The 24,832-nt window shown below is 42.6% G+C and overlaps 1 protein-coding gene across 1 annotated transcript; it reads left to right on the forward strand.

The window, feature by feature from the left end:
• Positions 1-371: 371 nt before the first annotated feature.
• On the forward strand, positions 372-23,509 carry LOC306735599 (myocyte-specific enhancer factor 2A-like; the record flags this gene model as incomplete). The annotated part of the gene is made up of 9 exons (XM_079217084.1): positions 372-425; positions 4,738-4,941; positions 12,951-13,085; positions 14,428-14,695; positions 15,172-15,225; positions 16,487-16,650; positions 21,125-21,239; positions 21,420-21,522; positions 22,435-23,509. The coding sequence occupies 9 exons, from the start codon at positions 372-374 to the stop codon at positions 22,802-22,804; spliced, it is 1,467 nt and encodes a 488-aa protein (XP_079073210.1). The 3' UTR covers positions 22,805-23,509.
• Between the last annotated feature and the right edge of the window lie 1,323 nt (positions 23,510-24,832).

A 24,832-nucleotide genomic window follows, 5' to 3' on the forward strand; every position in this document is an offset into this window, starting at 1 on the left:
GAAAGGAAGCAGCGCATGTCTTCATCCTGAAGAAAGCCTGAAGACTCATTGGAAGAAGGATCCATCAGGTCCAGAAACAACAGTGTTCATGTCGGTTGCACAGAGTAAAACAATGCCCAAGTACTTCTCTCTTGGTGCAATGGATCTCGGACCTCTTGTGAACATGACCCATAGGATTTGTGCAAGAATGTGAATGTCCTTGCTGAATATAACTGTGTGTGCCACTGTTTGTTGACCCTGTCTCCATCTCGCTCTTTTTCAGAAAGCCATGCCAAACTGATACCGGAGTAACAGAGTTGACAGTGGAAGTATGTGTTAAGGATTGCCCACTGATATTCTTCTTCGGTTGTTGGAGGAAGTTGCTTTTGGCAATGGGGAGGAGGAAGATCCAGATCACCCGGATCGTGGACGAGAGGAACCGACAGGTCAGTGTTTTCTCCTTGCTGTCCTGCCGTGTCATTTGACATCTTAGTTGTACACTTATTCAAAGCCCAACAAAACGGCCAGTCCTGTGCACATTTACTTCTGACAATGAGGGATATCGCTGTGTTTGAAGGTGCTCAGTGCGGAATTCAGAGCGAATCTACTGCTTTTGAACGGCGCTCAAAATGGGGGCGACTGAGCTGGCGGCTAGAAGCTAGCAGCGCGAACATCATTAACAGTGCCAATAAGTGTCACAGTGCTGACAGAGCTAACGGCGTTAACCTGGAGGGGAACAGAAGGGAGGGAGCTGTGCTTCCCTGATGATATCAGCGGTAACTCCCGTGTGAGCGCAGTGCAGAGCGGCAGCCGTGAGCTGGCCAGTGGGACGGAGACTCACATGCACAAAGTAGCTCGTATTACAACACACACACACACACACACAGGGAGAGAGACACGTACTTAATTCTCTTCTCTATTATATCTTTACATTGGAAATAGTTGCTCGTATATTAATGCTCTGAATTTTGAGTTTATCACATTTTTGCAGATGCAGAGGAGCAACAAGCAGAGTTGGAGTCGACATGTTAAAAGTGGCCCTGAAGAGACCAAATATCACATACATGTGCATTTATTATTGACATGTTCATGAACACTTTTCAAAGGGATCCCTCAAGGAGCCTTCTGTGGATCCCCTTTTGCTTTCAAGCTGAAGAACTCCCAAAGATCCCTCTGAGCCGCTTTACTTTAGAGAGTGCAGCGGTCACAGCTGGTGGCAAGGGCAGTAATTTGGGGTTAGCTGGGTCCGGACGGCACCCTGTCATTAGCAGGGTGGGTCAGCGTTCGGGACACACAGTGGCCTTCTCTCCTCACCGTCTCCGTGCGCAGCCACACTGCTGCCCACTGGAATCCCTCTCTGTCTGTCTCCTCTCTCTCTATATATATATATATATATCAGCCCCAACAGCACAACAAATACCAGCCTGTCTGGAAGGAAGGCTCACGCGCTGGAAATAGGGATGTGGCTGAAAAGTAAATATCTGGGATGATGTTTATATTTGATGTCTGGTTGTCTTGGCACGAGCCTTTTGAGATCGACACTGCTTTAGCTGTCGGGTGTGCATCGCTGGAGCCGGCTGTATATTTAGCTCCTTGCACTCTATTTTGGGAAGTTGGCTTGTGTTCTTGTTTTATCTTTCAAGCGCATCAAGTGTGTTCAGCTGGTTTTTCCTCTTGTTCTACTATCACACTATTTCACACCATGCAGAATGTGTAATAATGACAGTAGAGAGATTTATCAGCGATATAGCAGCTAGTCATACATTTATTCTAAAAGAGGAACACAGTGGTTCTTTGTTATCTCTTTTCATAGAAATCTACTTGCAAGTCATGCTCAAGAAATAATGAACATCATTTGAAAACATAATTTAAGAGGTAACTGTAAAAAAAAAGAAACACAATTCTTAATGTTAACTTCCCTTGAATTGTGGTGTCCATTTTACCGCTATTATCTAATCTAGTTACTGTAATGAGATGCAGCTTTTATTCAGTGACTTTACTATTCAAAATGCTTCTGGCATAAGAGCAAATGTTCTGCTTGGTTGAACATGAACTTTGTTGGCAATCGGACGCCGTCTTTGCTCCACAATGTATGACGGTGTGCTCTTATTGTTTTTATCTGTTTTATTATTCTATTTGTTTTATTGCATAGTTTTTAGGACATTGTAAATGTTGTGTAAAGTGGCTTTGCGTACTAAGAAAAGCGCTTTATAAATTAAATGCATTATTATTATTATAACTAGACCATGCGATGTTGTAAGAGGTCCAAAGACACTTTAAAACAAATTAAACTGCACTGGAGACAAATGTGACATTGGAAAAAGGTTCAAATGTTTTGAGAAAATATACTTTTATGATAAAAGTATAGGAGACCAAACCACTTGTCAACAGCACATGTCTTTCTCCATGTGGCCTCCTGTGCTATAACATATACAAAGCCACAGTGCCATCATGCATAGAATGCTACTCTCCGCAGTTCTCTGGGTAAAAGCCTCCAAGTTTGGCTGTAATGAATTAATAAAATCTTTATTGTCCCTCTGGGAATTTGTGTTGCACAAAGAGCATTAAATATTATCAAAAGGTCATCGACTATCATCCACAACAGCACATAATGATTTGTATAAAAATAGCTGGGATGAAAGAGATGGATGAAAAACTAAATTAAACTTAAACAATAGAGAAGTGCAAAAATGCAAAGTATGTATTTGTATATGAAGTGTAGATAAACATAAACATACAGTGATTAATCAATATACAGAGGATCTGGCAAGGGGTGACTTATTGTAAAATCGTATTGCCGTGGGCAGGAATGATACAATATAAGAGTAGTGTGGATCTGTTATGACGAATAAAATAAATATCTCTGTGAAATGCACACTCTCTTACTTGAGAAAACTGACTGATGAAGGAAGAGATTCCTCCTCTTCTTCCCTTAAGTCGTGGTTGTAGGATCATTTACCCATAACTCAAACCTTTGGAAAGACTGAAACAAAACAAAAGAGAAGGCTTTTCCTCAATCAAATGCTGAGAGAGTATAAACTATAAAATGACTGACACTGCCTTCATGTGTCAGTCATTTCAGCGGCAATTAGTCCCTATTAGTATTTATATTTGGTGTTTGCAATATTGAAGAAGCAACACTCTACACTTCATCAACAACTTCTGATACAGTGCCTTTGAGCAAACACCTGAATGACCAACACTACTATACTACTAAACTGTATAATACTATATACTGTATACTACTATAAACTGTATAATACTATATACTGTATACTACTATAAACTGTATAATACTATATACTGTATACTACTATGAACTGTAGAATACTCCTGATCACTGACTGCATTACTGGAAGTCTGGGAGGTGTGAAGGCTTCTAGATATGTGAGGACATGAGTCAGCCTTCCAGAGGCCATGATGGATGAACACATGCACAGATAGATACAGATGACTCGACTGTACACCTGTGCACCTGTACACCTGTGCACCGCTACCGTTGGATTTGAGTCTTTTGGGTGAAAATGCATTTTATGGTTTCGGGGGAACATGAGGACTTGTTATAATTTTAGAGGTCACAATGCAATATAACACCGTATGCGTGTAATGTTATTTTGGTTTTCTTTCTTCAATGGAGGTTTACTGACAGTATGTGGACTTTTCAACAAATATGATTACGATCACCGGTGATGGTCATCATTAAGGGAGGGGAAACATGACTCACAGTCACCACAGCAACTAAATGAGTGGCATTCGAGTCGAAGCCTATTTCCAGGTTGTTGCCGCCCCTTTTTGGGAACCCCACCTCCTCCCTCCTTCTCCCACTGGTGTCTCTCGACACGACAAGGTTCAGTCAGCAACTGACTGTGCATCACGGTGTCAGTTGATTTTGTGTCAGTAACTCGTTGTGCCCATTAGCTCGTTATCAGTTGTTCTGGGTGAGAGAAATAAGGCTCATTGTTAAGACACATTTCTAATTAAATTAGGACTTTGGCTTGAAACGATTGTGGAAACGAGGCAATCAGACTAAACAATTATTGTGCTCACGATTTATCTTGTGTTATGAATCCAGCTCACCCACCTTTTCTGCACTGGGTTACTGGCTATGAAATGTTGGAACGTTAAATATTAGTTTGGTAGTTTTCAGTAGGTTGTGTAGTGCATTAACGTTATTATTATCTTGTTTGTTTTGATCAAATGTTTTGTATTTATATACATGTATATTCATGCAAAAGTCTTTGAAACATTTATAAATGCATGATGTTTCAAAAGTCAAAGGGTAATCGTGTATATAATCGTAAATATTGGTGATATTGATAATGGTGATGATGATTTGTGGCATCATTGAGCAGGCCTAACCTGAAATGACCCCCAGGCTTCCACCTCCCTACACTTATCCATGTAGCTTTCTTACTGCAGGTCTTCTACCATCATGTACTAATTGCACAAACAATGGTGCCTTCTTGTGTCAAGGGCGGCTCTGGATATGCTTTAGATCAAAGAAAATGAAGAGAACAAAAATGGGAAGAATATGCAGATGAGCAAAACGATTCTGGCTTCAAAAGGCTTTTAAAAAGCAATTAGTTGTGAAACTCTGTTTTGCTCATCCACGTTGTTCTCTTTGCTTGTCTTTGTCTGTCCAAGATGTGCCCTGCCTGCAAAGACACCAACTTAGTGTTCCCCTCGTCCTTTTAGGTCAAGGGGAAGGAGCAGGCGTTGGAAGAGAACTCCACTGATCCTCGGTTTCTGTCTTTCTAGGTGACTTTCATGAAGAGGAAGTTCGGTCTGATGAAGAAGGCCTACGAGTTGAGCGTCCTGTGTGACTGTGAAATCGCCCTCATCATCTTCAACAGCTCCAACAAGCTGTTCCAGTACGCCAGCACCGACATGGACAAAGTCCTGCTGAAGTACACCGAGTACAACGAACCGCACGAGAGCCGAACCAACTGCGACATAGTGGAGGTGAGTTCAAGGGGGCTTCTCCATCACTGGTTATGATGTCAGTGCTAGTGTTGGCATGGGAAAGCTTTGACCCGACGAAATATGGTTTACCCAGTCTGTGTTCGGAGAGAAACACTTTCTTTTTCCTCTTTTCTTTAGGTGGGTGGTCTATTGAAACCCACTCTGCTCTTGCACTCTGTGTGAATAAATAGTGGTGTGAGCGCCAGCTAAATGCCCACATGCAAATATGCATTGGATTCAACCTCATATTTAATATTCTTCTATCATTTGATAGTTCAGACGAGAAAATTAATGCTAGGGAATTGATAGGAGACATTTTATTTTGCAGTTTTATACATTGACAGTTGGTAGAAAGATGTATTTCTAGAAAGATCTACTGCCTTCAGTGTCGTCTTACTTCTTTTTGGGGAGGTAAAATATACATTTTGAAAGACATACGATGTATTTTATTTTCATTGGAGGAAGCAGATAAATGCTGAACTTTTATATCCAACTAGCCAAGATTAGAGGAATCAAAATACCTGCAAAATACTCTGGATTACACATACTGCAAATAAGGGTTTCTTAGTTTTTTGGAATAACAAAAATGTTGCAAGATGGTCAACATTTCCAAAATGTTATAAAAGATTTGGTACAAAAATGCTAGGTATGCATGCTAACACGCTAGTTTAAGTGTGATGTAGAGTCATTGTTAGCACTAATGTGTAGCTGCTACTTGATGGTGCGACCATTTAAACCATTCGACCAAATCAATCTTGACCGTGTTTTCCAGCACAAAATGGACTTTGATAATGACAACTGAGATCCAGCAGCTCTCTCACACACACACACACACACACACACACACACACACACACACACACACACACACACACATACACATACACACACAGTAATAGGAAGCTAAATTTCCCAAACTGTGTATTTTTTTTAAATGCCTCTTCCCCCTTCATGAAAAAGAGAGGAGCTTCAGTGTTCAAGTTTATTTCAGCTTCTTTCCTTTATTCCCTCAGTGTCCTCTATCTTAAATCACAGAGTCAAACGTAACCTTCCCAAATAAATATAACATTGTTTCTCATTGGAATAAGATGGTTCTTGTTACGGTTTGGTTTAGGCTGGACCCAAGCGCAGACATGGGAGCGGCAAGGTAAAGTGAAGGAATGGATTTGTATTCAAAGAGCACTGATGAGTAGGGCAGGAGGTGAATGCAGGTGGAGCGGTGGGGAATCCTGGGCACAGGGAACAGGGGTGAGTAAAAAGTCAATGCAAGATAAACCACAAGAATACTCCAAGTCGTTGAAAGGACTCTGAGCGGCCGAGACTCACACTACCACTGAAATGGAGAAATAATGTGGCCCGGGTGAGAGGGAAGCCGAGGTATTCCGAGGAAGATTGCAGACAGGTGTTGGAGATGAGCCCAGGTGCCAGTTGTTGGAAGCCACGCCCACACACACAGAACAGGGAAATCAGAACCATTAAAGCTGATTCTGATTCTGAAACACCAAAAACGGACCTATTCCGAACAGTAAAGACACAGTTGTTAAATGCTGTTAACTCCTCCTCTTAGATGTAGTGGTAGTAGATAGAGGTTGGTAACGTGCATCATTAATATCGGCCATAATGATTCTGAATGGCATCCTCATGCTCTAATAGACCACAAGCGGGCTTGATTTGCCTGCTTTGAGCCCTTATTTGTTTTTCCCCACACATGTATCACGCAGACAGTCTAGCTCAGGGGTGGCCAACCAGTGAGAGACTAAGAGCCACATTTTTTACTGTGTTACTGCAAAGAGCCACATCATACCCCCCGTGAGCCAAAAATTAAAATGTCTCTGTTACTACGACATAAATCCATTTAATTTAGGGTTAAGAAACCAACATTACTCTATCAAAGATCAAACTTAAAACAGATGAAAATAACAAAAACAAAGATTAAACACACGTTATTATATTGACTTTGTTCAAAGCTTTTTTGTCACAGTTGAGAAGGACATAACTCTAAGAACATGCATGTGGTCTGGGGCAGTGGTTCAACTGATCTGGCTGCAGGACCCACCATCACCCTGAATGACAAGCCTCAATTTGATTTAATGAGAATATGGCACCGTTTGAACCTGAGATAGTATCACAGTATGCCAAACACAGAAATATTCCCTTTCACACTCAATTAAAAACCCAAAAGTGCTTCTTAAGGATACAAGGTAATACAACACACATAATAATGTTATTACTTCAGCCTTTTTGAACATAACAAAAAAAAAGGTTGGGAATGAAGCAAACTATCACAAATAGTCCGATGTGTAAACTCACGCAAGTAAAGTGTGTTGTGAACGCAGCATTGAGGAGTGTGTGAATATTCAATTCAGTTTATTTTATATAGCCCAAAATCACAAATTAAAATGTGCAATCTGTACAAATAACATCCTGTCCCGGGACCTCACATCAGATCAGGAAAAACTCCCCAAATAAAGATAGTAAAAACCATTTCACAGGGAAAACAGGAAGAAGCCTTCAGGAGAGCAACAGAGGAGGATCCCTCTCCCCGGATGGACAGAAGAATAGATGTCATGTGACCAGAATGAACAACGTAACAGAGTTACAACACATGACATCAATATGACTGAAATTGAATAACTTGCACTCTGCCGCATTAAAAAATGCCTTAAAAATAAAAGCACAGGATTTTTTTTTTTTTTGCCCATGTAAAATGACCGTCCTGACGGACTAAAAACGTGTCCGCGAATGACTAAAAACGGGTCCGCGATTTCATGGCTTTCAAGCCGTCGCGCCTTGAGTTCGACACCAGTGGTCTAAAGTATTTGCAAAATCAATAAAAAGATTAAATTTTTTTTGAAAAACCACAAACTTCGATATGAACGCAAGAGCCGCATGAAACCAGGCAAAGAGCCGCCTGGTCTAGCTGGTTAAAACATGCCGTGAAAGCGAGCGCTTGATCTTTTACATATCGGTCGGTCCATTTGCAACATTCAGGTCTGAAATTTGACTATGTGTAAGGTAATACCCCTCTGGGTCCTGCTGCACCGGCAGGAAGCTTCTTTGGATTCATTGTCGTTGTTTGATGGAACATGATGTCGGCTGATGAGGATCTCTGAGGCACAAACACACAAGCAGCGGGCCAGTAAGGCAGGTTTCCACCTCCAGCATACCTCTTACCTTTGTGTGGCAGTTTCTTTTAAAAGTCAAATAGAAATTTGAATTGCTGACATCTGAGAGTCAATGAAGACTGTTAACACAGCTGTGTGGAGCTTTCTCCCTTTTCAACCAGCCAGAGTCAGCTGTCCACCATTAGTGTCCTAAAGGAATAGTTTGACATTTGGGTAAATACACTTATTAACGTTCTTAATCCCTATTGTTTGTCCAGAAAACCCTGACTCCTTTTGCTTGTGTTCGAAATGATTTTGTTGTTTAGTTTTTTAAATACACAGGGTTTACAGGAGTGGGTTTATTTATATTTATATATTTCAGTTCCACAGTCTATTCAACACCATGCTAATACATGGTTTTAAATTTGAAATAGATTCACATGCACATTGACGAGATGATGGCAGATATGTATGACAATTGATATTTAATGATTTTTTTTTTTTTTTAGCAAAACAGAATTCTAATCTCAAGTTGACTTCCAGCAATTCCACTGTTATACCGCCTGCAGATGTACCTCCATGCTGAGGAGATAACAGCGTAATGTAAAGCTTAAACAAAGGCGGATGCCAGGAAGACTTGTTTTACGACCACGGTCTGCCAGCTGAAAGAACTACAAAGCCAGTCGGCTGGTTCACAGCCTCACTGACGGATTGCTTTTGTCATAATAATGAGACGGGTTTGTGCTGCAGCAGAGTTGAGTTTCAGCAACAACAGAGCAGCCGTCCAAAGGTATGTGGTGCAGTCATGTCAGCCGGCAGAGACGAATGAGAACCATAACAGAAAGAGAAAACTATGAACACTGAAACCCAACTCTGTGGCGTACGGCGAAGAGAAAAATCAACCTGCAAAAACCGCTTGGACATGGAGTTTGAATTTGTGTGAGCTTTTCTGATTCGTATCTCAAACACTACTGTGCCTTTCCTATTCTTAGCCCATGGGGTCATCTCCCAACTGCAAAAGATTCTCTCCAGGGAAAAGAGAGGGTGGTATTTAATCTTTGATGCAGCCCCAACAAGACGTCACCCTCACATGTTTGAGGTGCTCAACGTTCTCGGCTCGCGTCTCGTGGTGGCAGCGATCCACACACATGCCAGTGGAGATCCACCAAAGCCCCCTTTGACATTCAAGATGATAGGGAGACACGCACTCTCAGATCCTCCAAGCAGACACTTTAAGATAGTCGTTGGTGCCCAGACGTGACGCAGTGGTGGAGCCTGGGACGGCTTTGTGCCCCTCCGCCCCTCTTACTGTCCCGCTGTTCGTTCTGCTTTTAATCGGAGCCGTTTGTCCTCCCCCCCCCCCCCCCCCAATATTCAAAGACAAACTTTTAAGCTGCCTGAGAATGGTGTGAAACATTTAAAGACGCCGGAGAGATCACATGACTGGAAACAGCTGTCCTCGCCCCTCCCTTTTTGGGTAAAAAAGGTCAATCGGAGTCCACACCTGAATCAGAGAATGATCGTGGAGTAACACACTCCTGATGCTGAGCAAACACAAACTTTCCATCCGTCATGAATTGGCTCAATTCTCCTCACATCCTTAATAAGGATCGCTGAGTCATAATGCGTTGAATCCCAACGCTGGAATGCTTTTTCTCTGGAGCCGTGTCAACTTACTGTATTGTTTACAGTATTCGTGCAGAGTTTTTACGAGTGATGATCACAATCTGCCAGCCAGATTGTGATCGGCTCCTCCATCTTATCCTGCTGTAAAAGTGACCGTTGGAGCATAATAATGAGTTTATTTTCACATGAGACATACATTTGAGTGTTTCTTGTTTCCACCGACACATTCCAGTCTCAGCAGACGTTTGTGGGACGTCTCTGTACAGGAGATGTATCGCAGAACTCACCTAGGATTTCATATTCACTGTTCAGAATATGGTCTCTTCTCCTTGTCATTCGTAATTGACAGAATTTGTGAATCACTGATGTATAATTCCTTTGCTACCTGTCATTTTGAGTAACACCACATAATACTGTCACGAGTATAAGATAAGAGATAAGATAATCCTTTATTAGTCCCGCAGTGGGGAGATTGCAGGATTACAGCAGCCTTGCATACAAGAGAGACACAATATAAATAAAAATAACAATAAACAGTAGTAAAAACAGTAGAGAGAAGAATACAGTAACAATTTTAAATGAAATATACAAACGGAATAAAGAAGTATATAAAAGTAGTTTTAATTGCAGCAGATGAATGCAATCAAAGTGTCCACAGATGAGATAAATTTGAGATGAGATATATTTCAAACTGGCCGGCTTAATGTTTACGGGTGGTTGTGTGTGGAAATAAGCCATTGAACTGAGCGTGTGACTTCTCTAAGTGATCACCAGTTGTTGTTGTTAAATGTAGTTTCAGGCCCTGCGGTGAAAATAGACTCACACACAAGTGTGTGTTTTAAAGCTCTTAATAACTAGCCGTGTCTGGGAATGCAGAGGACATGTGGTGGACAGGCAGTCCGCTGGCCGGTCGCTGCTTTTCACGCTATGACGCGTAACGTAATGAGCAGCAGGGACGAGACGGCGGATACCGGAGAAGTGATGTCACCTCACAGACTCGCATGACGGCGGTATGATTTGATTTTTATTCACAGTGACCCCTGTACCGACGTCCAGGTGCTTTAAATTAAACATCCATCAATTCATCCGTCCATGTTCTAAACCAATTATCTAAACCTGATCTTTCTAAACCACCTGAACAACGCCAAGAGCATATATTCCTTGTAACGCGATACATTACACATTTTTGAATCACAAAAGTTGTGTTTTTTTTGTACATGAATGTGCATTCCTCTCTTTGGACTGCTGTAATATGTTTGGGTCACATGACAACGGTGTGTGTAGCGTGAAAGATGTTCTCAGTTCTGTACCGATCCCTTCATGAAATCAATGCAACACCAGCCTGTGATGGTAAATGGACCCGTACTTTTATAGTCTTCCGACCACTCAAAGCGCTTTAACACTACATGACATCATTCACCCATTCACCCCCTGATGAGAGGAGCTGCCATGCAAGGTGCCACATCAGGATTATCAACCATTCATACACCGTATAGGCGCAGATACGGGAGACATTTAGGGTTGAGTGTCTTGCTCAAGGACACATCAGAGGATCGAACCGCCGATCCTCTGATTGAAGGATGACCCTGCTCACCACTGAGCCACAGAAATGTGAGCCTTCCATCCGGCTCCTCCGCCTTCCCATCGCAACCGCCTCGGTTCGGCCAAAGACCTATTTTAATGGGAATGTTTCTATACCTTTCATAAAGACACACTTGATGACAATTTTTTTGGCTTAACTTAAAATATAATATGCTAAATATGACAATTTCACACAAATGAAGTGATGCAAACTGCACCTGGCCTGGTTGGCGGAGGCCCACAGCGAGGCGTGGCGGTAACTCTAGTCTTCACCAGGACGGCGGCGGTGTGGATATTTGGTCCCAGCTGTACTGCTGGCGGTAACTCCATCCTCCACAGATTTGTTTGTGCTAATGCATCTCATTCGGTGCTCGGTGACACATTTACACCCAACGCTTTGCCTTTCATTTCCATGTCTGTCCGCCCTACGCGTCTATAAACGCCCAAACAAACCCTAAGGTGTTTCAGGTTCGCTATAATAGAAAATATCTGCTTACTCCAGTCCATTGTGTCTAAAAGGCTGCTGAGAATATAAATGAGTGAGTCTGTGATGTGGAGCAGCGTCTCTAGAGGACGACTACCGGCATTGTGAGGGAGAGAAGAAGAGTATATGTGGGCAGATGATATTTGGCTCAAGCTTGAATGCAGCTGCTCTGCTACTGTACATGCAAAACATGAAGTAGACACCAATTGTACATTGCATTTGTGAGTGGAGGCCACTTTTTATACTGATTCTCAAAATATTGAATAAGATTGGAAACATTATTCTTACGAAATGGGAACAATATGTATTGAACCAAACGCCACGCAACTTTTTTTGAAATGTTGTTTTTACCACAGGGTGAAAATGTGTGTATTGAGAATCACATAAAGAAGTCATGTACATGTGTTTGGGAAGTATCTTTATACTGGGGTTGTTGGTGTTGTTGTTATTCTGGTTTCTAGTCTTGATAGCGGTTGGTTTTCCTTCCTGCTCTTTGACCGCATTTTAGTCGAGGAGCAACCAAACCATAAACAGTCTGTGTTCTGCAAAACCTCAGCTTGTGACGTGGACAGATATTATTATACTGTATACCCAACAAGAAATGGGTTTTAAAGATTACACTTTTTACATTTGTGAAGAAGTAAGTAAGTAGGAAGGAAGGAAGGAAGGTAAGGAAGATAGATAAATGAATGCTTGAATACTGTATCATTAGTTTATCCTATAAACTCCTGTCTTAAACTGTGTATCACACATATTTTGATATAAATAGTTGCAGAAAACAACTGAAAGAAAGGCCCCTTCTTGCATAGAGCACATAACCAACGACAGGAAGTGCATTCATTTCCAATGCAATGAGGGAAAGTAACAGGAAAATATGATGGGACTTTGAAGAAAAACACTGAACCCTTGTCCTTCAAAGCTGCAGGTTTTCTGTACATTATAATTCCTCATGAAGGATTTTTCCATCATGAGGAATTTCTAAAGATTCCAAACGGATATGTAAATAATGTTCAACAAACTGTCGTACGGTGATTTACGGAGTGCTCTCTGCTCTCAGTAGTCAGCTTCTCTGGGGAAAATTATGTTTTATAATGAATGTCAACTACAGGCCACTGGAAGCTGTGCCAGGGATCTATTGATGTTGGGGAAATCTCTCCTTGTTTACCGATGCTTTTACTCACTCCGGCTCTCCCCTGTGTTTCTCCGGCCCGCAGGCCCTGAACAAGAAGGAGCACAGAGGCTGTGACAGCCCTGATGCCGACGCCTCCTACGTCCTCACGCCCCACACCGAGGAGAAGTACAAGAAGATCAATGAGGAGTTTGACAACATGATGAAGAGTCATAAAATTGTGAGTTGCGCTGTGGTTTATTGCGCACACACCCAGTATGCCAATAAACACCCCTGCTGATGCACATCAGAGTCTTGCTTATTTATACCGGACGTATTAAGCACTATGCGCCCCAAGCCCCCCCCGGGCCTATTATCGGACAAAAAAAAGTTGAACGTTTCCTTAATTATCTCCGGAACCACATCGTTGTTTAACTTCATTGAAATTGCTACAATACCTCAACCCTTGTGAGAGGCGACATGGGGTGTAAACATAATTAAAGTAACCGTTAAGTTCATGTACTTACGTAATCTTCGTCAACTTCTACGGCGGATCCTAGGGTTTCACTAAATCCTTAATACGTACCCCTTACAAAGTCGAACTTCACTAACAAACACATCTCAGTATCTCTACAGGCTTGTGGGAGTCTTAAACAATATATAATCCTTACAGACCTCCTATTAGTACCTGAAAAATCACAAAACGGGCGGAGCTTTTTTTTCTTCCTCCGTATCACGTTTCCTGGTCCCAAAGGCTTCCTGTTCGTCTCACGTTTCTAAAACCACGTCATAGAGCAAGTGTGGCAGGAGACGCACATTTTAAGTCCCAGTATGCACCATTCAGACAATCTTTTGGCATAAAATAAGTTATTTTTCCATTTTTGAACCAAACAACACAGTTTTATGACTTAAGGTCTTGAGGCTTTGTTTTGTTTTTTATTTTTGTTGCAGATTCTGATTCTTTAGGTCCTAATCTTTCCAAAGCGGTGTGTTATTAGTAGGTGGGCTGTTGTTAAGGCCCTGAACCATGCAGTAGGAAAAACTCGGGACCGCTTGAGGAGGCATTTTTGGGGAATCTTGCTCATATCATGGATGTTCATAGTTATGATCAAAATATGTTATAAAAGTGTTTTTTTTTTTTTACATAAATCTTTTTTTGCAAATAAATTCTGAAAAAAAAGATATAAAATAACACAAGTATTAGAACTCATTTGGGGTTCATACAACTACTTGACCTACTTGAACACGGAAAGAAAGAGCCACAGACCCCCATGGGGTTCTGCGGATTTTAAAGGGTTAATAAGCAAGACTGTAGCCCATTGCCAGCTTCCTCACTTGATCTGCAATCCTATTGGTTTTGATTGGGATTCTTCCTCCCTTTCTTCCAGTCTCTATAGCACAGCACGCTACATTTATGTTGGTCAGTAGTTGATCGTATGCTTGGCCTTTTGGTGAGATCAAACAAACACAAACATAGAACACAAGAAGGCAAATTAAAAGACAAAAACAGATTCTGGCTAATTATTAAAAACAAATGTGTCTCGGTTTTGATCGAGTTGCTTCTTCTTTCACTCCCTCTCCAGTCCACGGGCCCTCCACAGCAGAGCTTCATGCAAAGCATGTCGTACAGCCCCGGAGGAGGAGGAGAAAGAGGAGGAGGTGGTGGAGTTGGAGGAGAAAGAGGAGGAGGAGGGGGAGGAGAAAGAGAAAGAGGAGGAGGAGGAGCGACCTCCCAAGCTCTAGCTGCAGCGACAGCAGCTCTGTCCGACAGTGGGATCCTCTCCTCGCCTCACACACACCTCCACAGAAACATGAACCCTCCACAAAGACCTCCCAGCACCGGGAACACAGGTGTGTGTGTGTGGGTGTGTGTTTGTGTTTGTGTGTGTGTGTGTGTGTGTGTGTGTGTGTGTGTGCGCTTAATGTTCCGGGGGAAGGCAGGTAAATGATGACACTGAATCATAGGAAACACAACAATGTGTGTATGTAAATTAAGAGGTTCACTTTTTGTCTGGAGGGGATTTAAGATTATGGGAGGAGCAACAACTCTGACCACGAATTAAAGCAGGCAATTAGGACTGTGGTAGTTCCCGCAGGAATAATGACTAGCAAATGCAATTTTAAAATCGTCGACCTCCTAATCACACATTGTCCAAAAGGGGCTTATATGTGAAGTGTTTTCCTTCAAGTGAGGGACTGCATATTTGTACGTGTCAGTGGTTAGAGAGCACAAACTGGTGGAAAAAAGAAGACAAATAACTGTGTGTGTGTGTGTGTGTGTGTGTGTGTGTGTGTGTGTGTGTGTGTGTGTGTGTGTGTGTCCTCAGGTGGCCTGCAGAGCAGTTCTGACATGACTCTGCAAAACGGGTCTGGACCAGTTGGTATGTATTTCTCATGCAAACCCACACTGACACAACTTTACCCTTGAGCCACACAATTACAAAGTCATGCATGGCTTTGTCATGTATTTCTGGGAAATCCTTAATTACCAGTGCAGGTTAGATGCAGACCTGAACTGTGCGAGATCTTCTATAGTGGCAAAATCTGACCTTTAACCTTCTTCTATTGGTTGAACGCTGTCATCCTGGATCTACTGACACGCTCTGTACTCCCTGATGGGAGAGTGTTACCTGCTATGACCTCTCTCTCTTCTCATCCCTCTCTCTCTACATCTTTCTCTCTCTCTCTTTGTGGCTGTCAGTATACGGTTGTGTTCATTGTCCAATAGATCATGCCTGTTACACTTTTTCATAACCATAAACATTCTAGCAACAATATTATACTGTTGTGTATTATAGTGTACTCTTTTATTGTATTAGTGCTGTAAACTTTAAAGGGGCTCAGTCCATCTAGCAGTAAAAAAAACCTTGACAAAACATTAATACACCACACAGCAAACCCTTGTACATGTTGTGAACTTGGAAAAACAAAGAGCAATGCACACTCAGCCCCACCCACTGTACATGTATCCTCCCAAGAAGGGAAGAGTCACACTCTGCAGCTCGGATGACAGAGAAATGCATCATCATCAACCAAACGCTTGAGCAAGAAATCATACCAAAGGTTTACGGTTTCAGCTTAAACCCCAGTGGAGGCCTCTGTGTCATTTTACGGGTCCTGAGGCTCCTCTGTGTCATTTGTTACTGGTTCCGCTGTATTTGTCTTTTCTGTTGGATGTTTAACTCTCGCCACAAACTGACCTCGTTGCAAACTACCCTGCCTGTCATCCTCGCGCTCCCCCTCCCAGTACAGCATGTCTCATAAGAACACTGCCGTTATGTAATGTCAAGAGCCAGAAAAGATCAATTATTCATTATTATCTCCTGTATAATATATAGCCGCACTTTCTTCCTTCTCCACTCGGTGCCTTGGTAGTGGAAGAGGTTGATATAATGGATCAACTATTTCTAAATGTATGTGCATTGGGCTATTACACTGGAAAAAGAAGAAAAAAACACTGAAAGGATTTAAAATGTGACGTGTGACGGCAACATGTTGAACAGACAGCACATACAGGGTCTCTTAGTCCATATAGAAAAGCTCATATTCTCCAACAATCAGTCCGTCAACCTGTCATTGAATTATTATGGGAAGGTTGGGATTTCATTACCATCACTGCTCAAATGTCCTTTCTGTGTTCAGTGAACGGTTTTGTGGGCTCGCCTGGTGGAGGCAGCTTGGGGAAGCTCATACCGCCCAAATCTCCTTCTCCTCTTCCACCTCTTGGGAACAACATGGTCCTGACCAGCTGCAAGTCAGACCTCCGATTGGTCATCCCTCCGTCCAAAGGATTGATGCAAACACTGGTAAGTGTGTGTGTGTGGTTGTTGTATGTAGGACCTCAACACAAGTCTTAATGGCAGACAGTGATGGTTAATACATTTTTTGGCACTCTCTTTGAAGAAACACTCTTTTTGAGGCTGGTTGTTATTACAATAGCACTTACAGCTGTGTCATTTGATGTGTGTCCACTAGGAGGCAGCAAACCACATAAACAAGTTGGCCCGTACTCAGCTAACAACTTATATAAATGTTGCACCTCTCTGCATATGCACAACTCTGGAAAAACACACGGTTTAAGCCGTTCACTGCCCGAGTTTTGGTTTATTGGGAACCAGAATGGGACACAGTGTTTTTGAAGCCTCAGGAATGTCGGCTGCAAACCAGAATCTGGTAAAGATATGATGCAGATCACCACAGAGTTCAGCACCATCTGGACCAGATGGTTGTTGAGTGTGCTCATAAAACAATTGTTCTCTTAAACAAGACAGAATCTCTCTGTTCAACAAATCAATATTGGCAAAGAATGGCTTTGTGCATTTGAAAAATAATTGACCTCAAGGTTGTCAGTGCCACAACCAGTATTCCTACTCATGAGCCACAGTTCTGTTCAATGGAGTCCGCGTTTTGCAGCCTCGACTTCCACATTTTGGCCGCCGGCATCTTGTTTTTTTTACAGTGACATGAGAGGGTGGAGCCACCTGAACGCTTAATACGACATTATTAGGCGACCAGAATGTTACGATTAACTTTCACAAACTGAAAAAAAAACACTGTTAAAGGGTAAAAATTCAAAGACAACTCCCAGACACAGGATAGCCACGCCCTAAAGCATACACTGCCTTATCGTCTATTAAATGGGAACCTAATTTACTAAATGAACTTCATATACAGTTTTTACTGAGGTAATAAATTAAGTGAGAAGTAGCATCATTTCCTCATCGACTTCTATACAATCGGACTCCTTTCTACTGACGCACGTTAGACATTATTTACAGTTGAAGGCCCTTCAGCGTTGGCTCCGCCTTTCAGACCTGCAGGTTCGTACCTCATGAAACAACCTCACTTTGGCTGCATTGTTTACATCAGTTTACAGTCTTCCTCTCCTCCTTTACTGGTGTGTTGCTCCACTTTTCAGCACTAACTGGGAAACCCTCCGGGCGTCTTGTGTACCATCCTTTATAGTTTATATCATGGAGGTGCCATGAGCTCTGTAGCCTGGGCTATTTGCAGAAAGACCACAATAATCAGTTTGTTCAGTGTGTGTGTGTGTGTGTGTGTGTGTGTGTGTGTGTGTGTGTGTGTGTGTGTGTGTGTGTGTGTGTGTGTGTGTCACCACTGATTGTTCACAGAGAAGGACAACTCCCCATGATCTGTTTGCCAGATTGATTGTCTCTATCATAAAGAACCTTATAAAGTCAAAATGATGCATTTTGGCGAAAGATACATAAGTCCTGTCATTGACAGTAACATTTGTTTTGGAAGGCAACCGGGTGGACTCACAAAAAGACTGATGATATTAAGTAGGCTGCCAACCAATGTTCCCTCTAATTTTTTTCAGCACTGAGCAACATTTTTTTTTTTCTGAGCGCACATTTCAGCACTGTGAGCAATTCGCAAACACGCGACCTGCCGAAAATGACCACAAGTCTGCGTTAGCCATAGGGGATTCAAAGAGATGACAGCAAATGCATCAATATGTATACAAGGTTGATATTTATTCAATGTCCTTTATAATGGCTGGACTTTGGGAACATTTTAATGATGGTGTTTTACCAGTCAGTTTAGTTGAACTTAAAGGATCTTTGTTGAACTTCAATAAGGGGAGGTTATGACTGGTTCACTGGCTATGACTGATAATGATATATATACAAAATAAAAGTATCAAAGGTGTTTAGTCATTTCTCAGCAGGTACAACATTTAAGTGGAACTTCATTGAAAGAAAAATGCTAATGCAGTGCTTAACAATAATTATAGGCCTATTAAATTGACATGGTGTCATTTTTCCTAAAGGTAGCCGATATAAACAATTAAATAACTTCATATTCTTCATATTTAAATATGTCTGAAAGTTTCATCCTACCTGTGTCAGTTTGGACTATTTCATCTAGCCACTCATGTTTGAACGTTAGGCAGACCTTTTTCTGGGGCGCCTGCTCTGCCTTTCTTTTCGCCATGGAGGCCTATAGCTGCTGGAGCAGGGCCCGCCAAGAGGAGCCTGAACAGCGCCGGCCCGAGCTCATGTGGCGCTCTGGGCGAGCTTCGCTCCTGGCGCCCGGAGGAGGACAGCGGGGGTGGGGGGTGCTAACGGAGGCAGAGCGCTAGCAGAGGTACAGAGAGCGCGTGTCGAGAAACGAGACGCTGATTGGCCAAGAAGACTCGACACGGCACATCAAAGATCGTATTATTGTGAAGATGGCTCACTCCTATCTCAGAAACACTGGCGCAAAAAAGATTTTTAACCCCTGAAAAAAAATCGTTTGTGCGGTCTGAAAAATGTGCTCGGTCTGAAAAATCTATTGCGCGGCCACTTCGACTGGCCTGCGCGGCCGCGCACGCGCACAGCTTAGAGGGAACGCTGGTGCCAACTCATCCATTCAAAGCTAGTGCAGACTCTGTAAGGCTCAAGTCAGGTACCAAACAGAACCACAAGAACTCAAATGCTAAAATAATATGCTGGTACGTTCTATTCTCCTTTCAAATTGTGGCTCTCATGAACCTCTGAAGAAGTGGTACGGTGCAGGTTTCTGTGGTTAGATGCATGAAATCTAACCGAGTTCATGGTTGGTAAAGTGACTCTGGAGAGCGTAGAAGAGTCTTCACAGCGTTTGAGTCTTTCTTCCTTCCTTCAGATTGTGCATCCAGCAGCTGAGCCGCGCTGTTGAAGTTATTGATTTGCCCTTAACTCCCTTTCTGTTGCCCTTCCCTCCCACACTATGCTCCAACATGATGTAACGACCAGCAAACAATGGGCGGAAAACATCTTCTCTTCACTATGGTAACCAAACGGCTGTTTACATTTTGCAGTGATCCATCGGTGAAGCGACAGCATTATGTTAACATGATGGTACAGTTCTTCTGTGTATAAGAGGATACTTCTCTTTCACTTTTTGAGAATTTCCAGACTTATTGAAAGCACTTCATATGCAACAAGATGAACTCAGGAATAGTTATTATTAGTATTTAAATAAATACAAAATAATACAAATAATGAAGAGCCATTGTGTTTGCACTTAGCAAGGCCTTTTTTGTGTAAGAGTGTTCCATACCAGCTTTTAAGGGTTTAGAAACATGCAACAAAACCATAAACAACAACATGCTAATGTGTCCACACGGTTCAACCAACAGAGGAGGGCGGTAGCTGCTCACAGGAGGACATGTGTTGGTTTCTGCTTTTCATCCACCGCACTGAAAGCTGTCGAGTTGTGGTCAGATAGCAAGTCGTCTGTTTGATCTTTGTGAAACGGCCGTTCACTTCCTCCCCCTGATGTGTGAACAGAACGCTCTGTGCACTGTGTGCGTTTTGCACAAACAGGCAAGAACAACTCTTTTAGTTAGCATTCATTTTTCTTTTTATTTGTTCATTGTGTTTCTTTAAAGCAGCATCCGTAAATAACTGCTTCTCATGTGTTAACCATCATCATTACAGCGTTCATTATGATTCTGCGCGGCGGCGTGTGTCACTCATAGTTGCAGGGATACCACGGATAACAGGGAAAGGGGAAATAAACATAATGTAATGTTCCAGGCACTCAGATTGGGTTCGCATTTAAAAAAAACGTTTTTAGCTTTGTTAGTTTTAGGCATGTATCAGTTGGTTAACCCGCCGTTTGTGCGTGTGGGCGTGCGTACAGCAGTGATGACCTCATTCAGGGTGATGTCATTGCTGACAGTATCAGGCTGGAACGGCAACAGCCCAGAGAGTAACAACACACAACTTCTAATGACTGTTAGAAATGTGTGAAGTTAAAGAGCAGCTTTACCAACGTATGCCAAACCAAATTGGGTTCTAACTTCATTTGAGACTGTGACTGATTAAAAAGGAATTGCCTGCTGGTATTTGTTTTTTTGTAAATTAGCAGCGAGTCCTTAAGAAGACTGAACAACTGACCAAACATTCAGCGTCCATCAACCGCCTTCTTCATGAGCAGGACTCTGAACACAAGTTCACATCCTGGGTAATGAATGACATAAATAAGTATAGAATAAGTTGATGTTGCAGGTTAATACAAGGTGGAACCAACATAAGGCATATGTTACATCATGCCTCCAGTGTTTGAGGTGTGAATCTTTTTTTAAATCTTTTTTTAAAGTGAAGTAGTTCTCCCTTGCTTTAGAAAGTCTGTGTATACTGACATCATGTGGTTGAAATGGGGCATCACAGCCTCTACAATAAAGCTGCAATCTTTATTGCACAGAAAAGCAACCGACAGAGAGAAGACCGCTTCTTAGACTTGAATGAATAAACCTCCGGTGTATGTGTTTGTATGTACTTCCAGAGTAACCAGGGTCAGTCCAGTCAGCCTCTGTCCACCCCGGTGGTCTGCATCAACACACCCAGCCTGCCTCACCAGAGTCTGGTCTACTGCGGCATCGGCTCTGCCTACAACAACGGTACCTGATGATCATTAGAACGCGTGCTTCTGTCGTCAGCGTTGACCCCGACGTCCCCGAGACATTGCAATGTTGCCGTTCTACTTTCTGTATTATTCAACTTAATGTAATGTAATGGAACGGTTCGATCCGCTATTCTCAACCGCTCTGTGTGTGTCTGGCTCGCATGTCGTCTCCTAGATTACTCCCTGAGCAGCGCGGCGCTGTCGGGCTTCAGCTGCCCTGCAGGCCCCTCTCTGGGCTCCATGGCGGCCTGGCAGCAACAGCAGCTGGGCTCACTGGGGTGAGCGCCGCCTTTCTCTCCTGATGACGGATAGCATGTTTACAGATTCACAGTTTCACACAGGCGATTTACACTACGGTAAAATCGGCTGACATATATGCACAAAACAGATATAAAGCACATGAGACGACAGACATGTGATGTGACGACGAGAGGCTTCCGACTGACATTTTGTTATTGGAGGACAAGTGATTGGATACTGATGCTTGATGCAAATTAAAGTTGCATTATGACACTGTAAACATTCTCTATTATAAATTAATGCAAAATGTAAAAGTGTTTTGTAGTAGGTTGCATTATTAGATTCATGCTGATGGATTAATGTACAAGTATTTTGGCATTTTAACTTATTGATGCACTGCAAGTTGGGTTATTTAAACTATTCAAATCATATTTTATTAGCTCATCATATGTTTTATTTGTGAAATCAAATCGAAATGGAGTAAAAAGTGAAACGAAAACATAAAGTGGTAACACTTTATAATAACTGCACGCTATGAAGAATTAGTTAAGTATGAGTAAACATTTAATTCATCATTTATAAAGCATTGTTCCACACTTAATAAATGATGGATTCACCATTTGTACATGAAGTATTATACAATGCTTCATAGCGTGCAGTTATTATAAAGTGTTACCGAGCCATAGAGAGACTTCTCTAGGCCACTGATGCCTACATGAGCAAATATTACAAAGACAAACAAAAATAAGGAAGTGCAGGAACCTCAAATTTGTACTTACTGGTACACACAGTACCTGAGTAAATATTCCACCACTGGACGAGTGTCAATATTAGCCAACCAGATAAGAAAAGCTCTAACAGACCTGTTAGTTTGGCCAGCAGGTGGCGCCTTCACTCCACGGTCACAGCCTTAAAACACCCTCTTCCCTCTGTCTCCTCCTTCTGTAAAGGTCTGAAAGCCCCCATCTCTCCATCAGCACCAACCACAACGTCAGCATCAAAGCCGAGCCCATCTCCCCACCCCGCGACCACCTCAGCCAATCAGGGTACATGACCCAAGCTCGTGGCCCACACCCCCACGCCAGAGCCGAGATGGGGAGGTCTCCTGCAGACAGCATCAGCTCCTCCTGCAGCTCCCACGAGGGCGGCAGCGAGCGGGAGGAGCAGCAGCAGCATCATCAGCAGCAGCAGCAGCAGCAGGAGCAGCAGCACCAGCATCAGCAGCAGCAGCTGGACTTCCACACGCTCCCTGTGAGTCGGTCGGAGGGCGGGGAGAGTCCGACGGTCAAGCGGATGCGGATGGACAGCTGGGTGACATAGACCCCTGCAGTCACATGGCGACACGGCACCCGGGGCGAAAACACAAGGAGGGACACTGTTATGCAAAATGAAATGATTGACGTGTTCTGTTATTTTAAATTTTTTGAGCGGAATTAGTGTGAGAATTCTGGATCTGTCCGAATCATTTCATGGTCTTTCAGAAAATCGTACTTAAAACACAACACGCCGTCCTTTTCAAATATAAATCATTCAAGCGTCACACACTTTCAATGTGGGTCCAACTGCAGTACAATCTGTCATTTCACTATCATCATCCAGTGGGATGCAGTACTGCACACAGAACAATCACAAAGGGTGACATAGTGTTGTCTCAGTCTCACGGCTTCAGGGTAGCGATGGCAGAGCAGTGATGTGCTGCTGGAGGTCTCCCACTGGGTGTCACCCCATTCATTTCTGATCTTCTCAGGGTTTGAAACGGTCAACGAGTCTAACGTGAAAGCAATACTCCCTCCCCGTCACCCCAGCGTCTCCTCTTTACGGAAACACTTATTTATACCAGCCAAAGCAGTATGCTGTTTTTATGTTGTTTGTGTGTGTTTTTATATTGTGCACAGAGTAAGACGATGTTTCATTCAGATTTTAAAAAAAAGCTGAAAGCCATAGACACTTGTTCTGTATGTGCGACCCAAATATGTCATTGTTGTTTTGTATATACTATCTTTAATATATATCACTTTTGGTGTAACTACGTATTGTTGGTCTGTCTGTTGTGTCTGCCACGGGTGAAATATGACACCTCCAACTGATTTCATGAAAAGTATATTTTTGTGGAGGATTCCAACATCTACAAGGTGTTGATTCTCCTTTCTTTTCTCCTCGAGTGTCTCCAGATGTTTCACCTGTTTTCTAAAACTGTACTCGAGGAAATATTTTTTTTTATGGGCAAAACAAAATCGAAATTGTTTTACAGAAGGCACGTGCACTATAAAAGACAAAGAGGAACTAATAAAACGTTCAGATTTTGTCCGACAGCCTCAGCCGGGGCGAGTTATGGCCCAACTGATGGAGTCAGGTGAGGATACATGAGCTCATGAGATGGAATCTGCTTTATTCTTTACTGGCTTGTGTCACATTAACAAACAGCGAAACCCACAAAGTAGAAAAGTTGCACTTACAGTATGTCATGTGTGTAGAAACACACATGACATAAGTGCAACTTCCTCTGGTGTGCACTTAAATTAAGGAATTCAACTTAAAGTTGCAAACAACATGACATTTGAACAGAAGTCCTTTCCTGATGAGTATTTACAGGGTTGGGATGCGTTGCGCCTCTTCTGACTTCAGTGGATTGTTTTCATCATAAAGATAATTAAAACGTGAGAGTGCTCAGGGATAGGTTGGAGCTTCTTGGATAATAATTTACTGAACGGTGGCGTTGAGGGAACAGTCCGTGATTGACAGTGAGAAAATGGAACGCGTGGGAAAGTACAGCACATCTGGTGAGGAGTGCAAAAGCTGCAAGAAACCACAACGGCTCCAATGAATGATGGCGTGGATAGAAAGGGGGGAGGCGAGAAGAGCAGAGAGAAAGTTTTGTGTCACGTTCACTTGGGTTCATAAACAACTACAGTAAGAAAGGGAATGCAGCGCTGTGTTTTAATGATGCCAGCCTTCAAAGACAAGCGTCTGGTATCTGGATGTGCCAGATGCAGAGGTGACCTTGAATTGGAAAATGTTGTGATAAGCACAGTTGTGCAGTCATGGTGCATGTTCATGCGGGAATGCAAGAAGAAGAAGAAAAGTTCCCTTTTGAGTGTCAATTTGGCCGTTTAGACACAGGAAGGAGACATTGATTGCATCAGTATGTACAGGATTGTGATTGTTCGCCTACAATAGCCTGCTGCAAACAGACAGGAACTATTTAGTCCACGGAGGATGTGTCGGCTCCTCTGATATCATCTGTATAAAATCACACCTGTGTTGTGTATACCCATGAAGAGGTAACTTTATGGCTCGTTCACTGCACACGTATGAATAACCATGCACTGAACAGGTATAGAGATAACT

The sequence above is a fragment of the Taurulus bubalis genome (genome assembly GCF_910589615.1).
Source record: "Taurulus bubalis genome assembly, chromosome: 4".
NCBI classification, from domain to species: Eukaryota; Metazoa; Chordata; class Actinopteri; order Perciformes; family Cottidae; genus Taurulus; species Taurulus bubalis.